The 8425-nt window shown below is 51.4% G+C and overlaps 2 protein-coding genes across 2 annotated transcripts; one reads left to right on the forward strand and one right to left on the reverse strand.

The window, feature by feature from the left end:
- Positions 1 to 1462: 1462 nt before the first annotated feature.
- MAA_05600 (glutamate-cysteine ligase) lies at positions 1463 to 3996 on the reverse strand (the record flags this gene model as incomplete). Its single annotated transcript, XM_007823598.1, has 6 exons — positions 1463 to 2626; positions 2715 to 3423; positions 3494 to 3648; positions 3712 to 3777; positions 3844 to 3916; positions 3986 to 3996. The coding sequence occupies 6 exons, from the start codon at positions 3994 to 3996 to the stop codon at positions 1463 to 1465; spliced, it is 2178 nt and encodes a 725-aa protein (XP_007821789.1).
- Positions 3997 to 7273: 3277 nt separating this feature from the next.
- Positions 7274 to 7941, forward strand: MAA_05599 (Endosulphine; the record flags this gene model as incomplete). The annotated part of the gene is made up of 2 exons (XM_007823597.1): positions 7274 to 7309; positions 7513 to 7941. The coding sequence occupies 2 exons, from the start codon at positions 7274 to 7276 to the stop codon at positions 7939 to 7941; spliced, it is 465 nt and encodes a 154-aa protein (XP_007821788.1).
- Between the last annotated feature and the right edge of the window lie 484 nt (positions 7942 to 8425).

Genomic DNA, 8425 nt, shown 5'->3' on the forward strand with positions numbered 1-8425 from the left:
CCTATGAAAAACACCACGGTACCATGTGATTCCATAATCGACATCTGCACGCCTAGATATATACCAGGCATCAGTAACCATTGCCGAGATGATCCCTTTCGTCCACTACGTTTGGTAGCTTCGATAGGCAACTCGGTCAAGATTTGGAGAATTTTGAAAGACGTCGTTCAATGCTAATAACGCGGTTCTGGCAAATAGCTAGCGAACCCGAACCCGAACCTTCTACAGAATATACCGGTAGTACATACCCGGCCAGGTATGGGAAGAGCTGCGTCCTGTAGAGAGTCGTAAATTTGAACTTGGTAGCACTAGGGGCTATTTCCCTGGCTCTTTACTGAGATCAAAATGGACCATGTCTAGCACATGTTATAACCGGCATGGTCTCCTCGTGAGAACCCTCGGGGAGGACAAATTCCTCCCGAAGCTGTCCAAACAACTACCCCGTCATTGTGCTCTTGAGCTGGCGTATTGCCAGTTGGTAGGGCAAGTTGCTACAAGACCAGAGGTATACAATACACCGCTTGAGCATCTTGCTTTGGCTCCGCGGTCCGTAACACCTGCTGCAATCAGCGACTGCGATGAACATGCGGGTTTCCTACGGCCCCGACTACCAGACATTGGGGACACGTCACATAATGAAACTGTGTTTATCGAGACTAGAAGCCAACTGCCACCTATTTTCTCCGGGAGAAAGCGTGTCATTATTCGGGTTTAAGCTTCTCGTTGACGTCCTTTTAGATCAGACGTTATCAAAAAAGTCGATACGCTAAAGCACGGTAATTGTGAGAGCTCTAGTGTAGATGCCGCGGTGCTTCTAAGATGCAGCCACTACAATGCGGGCACTGGGATCGCGGTGGCCTTGGTTCGATGCGCTCTGTGTGATCCATGACAGCTCGGGAGATTGTTGAGAAAGAGTAGTTGCTCTCATGCTAGGCATATACACAGGCTTGTTTCTTGTAGTGCCTGCTGCGAGTACCGCTTCGTATCGGTGCAGTTTTCCCACGTCTCACCTCTTTGCGGTCTGTTGACGTCGACTTCCAAACTGGCAAATCGGGAAACCCTTGGTTCACAAGGCGTAGATGCCGGCTTGTGAACGCTTGAGGCTAATCTTGGAAGGGCAGATCTGTATCACTTGGCATGGGGGAAACTTTCCCCATCACCACAGACTTGGGAGAGGATGCGGATAGGTATTGCTGGAGAAAAGTAGTATAATGGCACGACTTCAAGCAGATATCAGTATTACTACTGTCGATTTTCTTAAGAAATCACTAGTCATGTTTATGTTTGGTGTGATATTATCTTAGTCTGCGACTGGGCAGATCAACTGCTGGACATCTGTGCAATATATATACGGTGCATTAAATCAGTTATATAAAGCTAAATATATCAGGTCACCGCCAATCATGTCCCATTATCATCCTACTACGTGGAAAGAGAGGGGGCAAAGAGGGGGTTTAGCACGCTATTCTCTCCCAGGGGCTTCATTTTCTCCATCTATCCACTCGCTCTTTCTCTTCCGCGACCCGTTCTCAAGTTCATTCTCTTTCACGGCAGCCGATAGAGCAACCAAGTCGCCATCACCATCCTCTCCATTCGTCATAGGGTCCTGGCCGCAGCCGCCTCTAAAACGACCTAAAAGCCTCGGGAGGCCGTGAATCCCAAGACCCGCAAAGTTCTTGCCGGCGCTCTCACGCTCGCCTATGGCGATGACGGCGCCGATGAGATCGTGGGTAATTGCATCGTCAATGACACTGTCGTGCTTGTAGCGCGGGTGGGCGGCGACAAAGTTCCGTATCCAGCGGGCTGTAGTGTCGAGTTCGCCGCTGGCTCGTTTGCTAATGAGCGACAGGTAGGTTGCCAGCTGGCAACGGGTTTCGACGTCGACGTTGACGCTGTCAAGGTAGCTTTCGACGATAGGGATCAGGCCCGGGAAGCCACCGTCAGCAGAGCCATTAATGATTTCATCAATGGACATTTCCGCGTATTCATCGTCAACGGGCAGGCCTGGCGAGCCGCTGCGGCTGGGCATGGCGGACCCAGGCCGGCTTTCCTCGCCAAAGGCCGTGTTGGCGCGGGACGGACGCAGGGGAAAGAGGTTTCTGCGGAAGTAGAACCTCTCTTTTAGGACGGCGTCGACGCCGTGGGCGCGCTCCATGTTCTCATCCACTTTCTTGATGGGGATGTAGAAGTTAAGGTCGAAGGAGAGCATGGCGCGCGTGACGAGCACCATGAAGACGGAGAAGGCAGCGTTTTCGAAATCAGTGACTTGGATCTCCATGGGGCGGAACTCGACGCGCCAGCCAATGTTGTTTTCGGCTGGCGGTGGCTTGAATCGCATATGTTGCCAGTTTGTGGACTGGATGTTCTCAAAGTGGTCCGTCTTGTTGAGATCGAGCTCCTGCAAGTCCTCCTCGAAGACGACGATTGGATCTCGAATGAATAGGTGCGCAAAGTGGGTGGCGAGGAGGTCATCCATTCCTCCTTCCATGAGCTTGGCCTTGATCTTAGGGTCAATTACCAGGTCCGGGTCCATGTATTCTGGACGGAGCCTGGGGTCTGTAGAGATGTAAGTCGAATTGGATGCATAGCGCGATTTGGGTATTCTCCACCGGTCATTCTTGAGTGGCTGCATGCAAAATGTTAGCCCGGTTGATTATTATACGGAAAAAATTGGTCGCCATCTGTACGTCAGCGGCCGGTGCTGTATTGCATACCTTTTCTCCTAATTCCTCGGGTGTTCTACAGTCAACTGCGCGGCTGATTTGGTTCCACCGGACATCTGTATTGGCCAAAAACCCCTTGTATATTGGTGTAGCAGCAGTCAAAGCCAGCATGATTGGTCCCAGTGGACTGAGCTGGTCGTACATTTGTCTGCCTTCGGTGATGTTCTTTGCTTGGAAAGTAATCTGGAGACAACAACTACCCATACCAAATGCCATGGCGTCCATGTGGATGAAGTCATCGGGAGCGGCACCATTTCGCACATCGTCATCCTCAGGCCAGTTGTGAAGATCGTAGTTGACAGTCGGATCCTTCCAAGGCGTCGGGGTGTTCTTGTCGTGGAATACGGGTACATTCACCTGCACCTTGCGACCACGACGCCATCTGATATTGGCAGCCAGGGTAGGGAATCGAATATGAGGATTAGCAATTTCGTCGGGAACAAACTGGGACCGAAGTTTTGATCCAGACGGCGGATAATAGGGGTCTGTGAATTGTCCGGGAACTCCTATTTGCGGGAAAGTCGTCAAAGTAATGGGGTGCTCCTTAGACAACATGTGCTCTTTGGCGATCTTGCGACGGAGTTTCATATCAGGCTCGACATCAAGCAGTTCCTTAAAGCCAATACCCCATGGTTTTCCCGGCGTGGCTTCAAGCATGAACCGACCAAACTCCGGGTGGAAGACGGGGAGTGGATGGGATCTGTACGACAAAAAAAACAATCAAGTGTCAACTACGATATCGTGGCACATGTCAAGTGCTGTATACTCACTTGGGCTTTTCCACGGGACCATCCAGCAAAGCCGGGACGCAGCCTTCCTTGGCAAGTTCCTTATCGGCAGCCAGTGCCTCCAGAATCTGGGCCTGTCTGAGAGATAGAAGCACCTTTTCTTCCTCCTTGCTGTACGTGACGACCAGATACTCGACCTTGAAGAGGGTTAGCTTTGGGAAGCGAAAGGGTGGTGTGGCGTGCTATTTGGACAATCTCACCTCATCCCCCCATAGCATGGCATCTCTCTCCTTTCCCTTGGCCTTGTTCCATATCTCGAGAAGTTGCTGGCCGAAAATGTCAGCGCAAAGGGCGACGCTCTATGGGAGGATACGGCCAGGACGACAACAAACCTTGATCCCCCATTCTCTAACCTGGTCGGCTCGCTTCTTTGCCTCGGGCCATTCCAGCGCAGTCCCAAGGGCTCTGTTATTCCCGTGTTAGTGCGGCCGATGCTGCAATGCCACCTTGCCGAGTTTCCGATTGGAGACTTACAGAAGACCCATGCTGTATGTTCAGATGAGATGGCGAGGGCTTTTGCGCCGATGTTGAAGAAAGATGCAGGTGATGGTGGGGTGACGTTGATCTGAGCGCGATGTGTGCTCCGGGATGCGTCGCCTCGTGATATGCATGGGCTCCTTGGCTGTGACAATGCGATATGGTCCAAAGGACGCTTCTCCGAGAGTCTCTAGTTATGTCTGCGCAACGAGGCCCTGACGATTCCCAGGGCTTGAAAAGAGGAAGCGCTAGAATGAGATTCTCACTTTGTCCCCGCAAAATTGAGTGTCCCACCCCAAATCACCTCGGCCCTTGTATCATAGGAACGAACTCTGATCTCGTCCGCCGGTCTCGACGATCTCACCCCAGAAAGGGCCGCGCCGTTGAGATTCAATTGCGATGGTCAACGTCTGAAGCCCTGAGCGACGAGCCGGGACGGATAGAAAAAAAAAAACTCTAATAATGTCTCTCGAGGCACCACCCGGCTTCGCACAGAACTTGGACATCGAAGTGGAGCTCCGTAGTCTGCAATCCACTGTCGCAATGGAAGAATTGGCAGATGCTTAGAAATCCAAATGGCAAAGAGTGGTTTGCCCAAACCAGGCCACCGTAACTGGCTATTTATGTAGTAAAAAATATTGGAATCGCTTATGGGCACAGGGCCACGGGGGTAGCCCGAGAGGACGAGAGGGGAATAGTTTTAATAAGTCAGGCACGCGAGACTGGGCGAGGGGGTTTGCGATTTTTGCAAATGCCAAAATGACCGGTTTCCTGCATCAACGTCATGTCAACAACAATCAGCAGCAAACAAATAGCTGCAGACTGGAGCAGGCAGGCAAAAGCACAAAAAAGCACGTCATGTACGACGGGCTTTCATCTTTTATGACCGGCCTGGTCAACTTGCCACGGCCCGTTGCATCGTGCGAGTTGCTTTTCATTCGAATATGATGAAAAGGCCATGACTAAAATTTATTATTGTGGCCTCGATTCTGTCACAAGCCATGGTAACTATTGACGTTGACTGCGCATCCATCATCCTTCGACCGCCCGACAGACCGATGTCGCAATTGCATGCACTTCGTGGTGTCGCGTGCTGCCATGTCGTGATTGACGGCCAGACATTAGTGGCCAGAGTCCAATGAACCATGCAACGCCACATTGCGCGAGGACCTTTTCTTACCTGTTTCTATGCAGCACAAATGATAGCCTCTTCTTGTGCTTCTGCATAAGTCCCCGGCGTGCTCAGAAGACCGTCGACACACTGGTTCGGCTGGTGGCCTTGACAGAACCACCGAAGGGCGCCGATAGTTGATAGTCAATGTCGACAGCCAGAACCCCGTAAAAACTAGGTCCTTGTCCTTGAGCGATTGCACTAGTACTAGTTCTTTGATAGGATAGAGATCGGAGCTGGACACCAGAATCCACCAGATCTTTACAGTAGTACAGCCTCGAGCCTTTTGTTTGGGCGCCGCCTGCTTTGCTGGATCACACACATCCCGTAAATTCGTGGGGAAATGTCAAGCTGATCGACGGATGGCGAACCGGCAAATGAAGCTGTTCCATTATTGGTATGAACCTTGTCCGACCATAAGCAGCTGGGCTGACTGTGGCGCAACTCGTCACTGTACGCCATACAATGCGTACGGAGTAAACGGCATGAAGACCCGTTGGCATAGTTGGCTATGGCGAAGTACAACGCACCGCGAAACACCAATTCTCGGACACTGCAAGATATTAGCTTGTGCGTCAATTATCTAGCATGTACCAAGGTGAATATTTCCCGCTGCCTAGGCTCGAATGTCGGTTGATACATTCCCTCGGGTACTCATCCACGTCACTGGATGGGGGGACTGATTCTTACTTAGATCCCGTGTGCCGACCCCACATGCGAAATTGAGCAGATACAGAGATAAGAATGATGAATGTATGGATCGATGATAGTGGTGGACAGGTGGAAAAGAAGCTTGAAGGAGGTGGTATAAGCTGGCGGTGGTGACTTTCACTAACAGGGAGCCTCGCATTTTGCATTGCGTTGTTTTGACTGCGTGACATTCTCATGCTGGCTTATGATGAAGGACTGGTACGAGAGCGAATGCTAGTATGTAGCATCACTTACGTATGCGTTGCATGATTGCCCGCCCATTAGGCTGCCCAGTACTGTGTCCGTGGCATAAGCATTGATTGTCTCGTATTAGCGTCTCGTACCTGGCCAGGTTCCTGGCCGTTGTCAAGTCCGTCATGCCATGCAATATGATCAAGGTACGAACGAAATATTGGAGACAGTATTTGTACATACCCTGATGCAGACTGCGGCCATGCTTCGAGTGTTGCAAATGAAGCAGCTTACCGGCCCAAGGCCCTCAAGATTCGGTCAAGAACATGACTCGATGTGCACCTCCTTCCTGACGGCTAAAAGCATCGTAGTGTCTGCAAGTGCGCGATGGCGTGGTCGCCTGAGAGTGGGAGGGCCAAACCTTGGTGATTTGGAACGGGAGTATCTGAGGTTCAATGTTTGGCTTGGGTGGCTTGATGTGTGCAGTTGCTCTGATGCTATGCTGCTCTGTGTTCAAGTTGCCTGGCTCGATGTGAGGTGGGGACCTCCCATGTCCAATGCTCTTTCCTCTGTAGTGGTGCGGTCCTTGCTCCGGAGCGGATACTAGGGTACCTAGATGTGTGTATGTACTTTAGGCACCAGAAGTAGTCTGGTCTGGTGCCATGACGGCATAGCCTGCTGCCCGTCCCCTAAACTCTACTGAGTGACTGATGCAATGGAGCTGCTGACCACCCCGCTGCCACTGTTACTCTGCCTGCTACACCCACTAGTCGACTCCAGTCGTGCCTTCCCTTCCCTGGCCAAGGTGAGAGTTGAGTGCTCCATGCCAACCAAGTTCTGCCCAACCACACATCCGCTTGACCATGTTGTACGTCTCGCCGGCGAATCATGTCCGGACTAGACCACCAGGCAGACTAACAGACCACCAAACCGTCTCCTCTCTCGGCACATCACCGACCCTCCATCCCGAGAAATTCTTTTGAAACCAGAACACCTTAAATCAAGCACTTCCCAAGGTGAAGTTGAACTTTTCGATACTCTATCCTGGTATCTCTTCGAGCTCCTGCGACTGCTCTTTCTGCGGCTCGGTAGCATTCAGAAAGCGTCGCCTGCTGCCACAACACACTTGACTCGACAACAATCTTGACGGACACGGCTGGCCGCACGGTTTCGTCGCACCTACAATACGAGCTCGAGAAGAATATTCTACGAGATAAACACCATTTATCGCCATGAACCCTCATCAGAAGAACAAAGTCGACGTCAAGGTAAGCATCAGTCGAGCCATCCCACAATTGTCATGCTACTCTTGACCGACGCTGCCATGTTTCATCATCACCCCGCTCTCCTGCGCAGCGGGATGTTTTCCCCAAGTCACACAGGACGTCATGGCTTGCAGAAGGCCTTGGGCCTACCCTGCGAGCCCCTCTGTATACTTGGAGTCAACTGCTAACGGATAATTTAACCCAAGTCGCTCTCTCCTGAGGAACAGCGCCTCTTCCGGCTATACGGCAAACTCCCCTCCCGATCCGACCACTTCGCGAAGCACCTCAAGGACCGCAAATACTTCGACTCCGGCGACTACGCCATGTCCAAGGCTGGCAAAGGCGATGGCGTTGATGCCGGTGCGGTTGGCTCTCAACACCCCGTCCCCGAAAACATCCCCCACCTTTCGTCGCCCATCAACAATGGAGCGAGCATTCCAAAGCACGGTCACCATGGTTCCATCGCCGGCATCCAAGCGGGCAGCCCGGTCAAGGAGAGTAGCTTCCTGCATCGTGAGACCAGTGCAGAAGACGCCTCTACAGGGGATGATTCCATCCCTTCCAACCATAAAGAGAACGTATCCCTTACCTCTGCGCCGCTGCAGTCCAACGAGGGTATTCCGATTCGCCGATAGCTCATGAATGAGAGATAGTTATACCACTTACGAAAATAGCATGAGGGGGAGGTGTACGTAACATGAAGCTGTTATACTTTTACGCAGTGCTACGTCTGAGACGACACGACTAGCCTTTGCCTTTTTTTTTTTCCTTTTTCTTTTTTTCTTTCCTTTTCTTTCCATTTTGTCCATTACTAGCTATCTTGCTGTTGTTGCGCACATAGGTTTGGCAAAGTTGGCGTTGGGTTATGGCACTGGTGCTAACCGCCGGATTTCGCTTCTATTCATGAGGATATCAAGAGAGAGAAAAGTTGAAAACCCCGACCACTGAATTGCTCCGTTTTGCCTGCCTTGACTATATGGAAGTGTTCGAATATCTGCCAAACAGTTTCATGTGTATGCTATCTGTTGTTGCGTTGCAAGGGCTATACTTTGTTTGTCACAGAGGAAACTTGAAGGGGCTGGGATAAAATTGCTTGGATGTACGCCGGCCCCGGGGGGG

This window comes from Metarhizium robertsii (genome assembly GCF_000187425.2).
Source record: "Metarhizium robertsii ARSEF 23 chromosome Unknown MAA_Scf_2, whole genome shotgun sequence".
NCBI lineage: Eukaryota > Fungi > Ascomycota > Sordariomycetes > Hypocreales > Clavicipitaceae > Metarhizium > Metarhizium robertsii.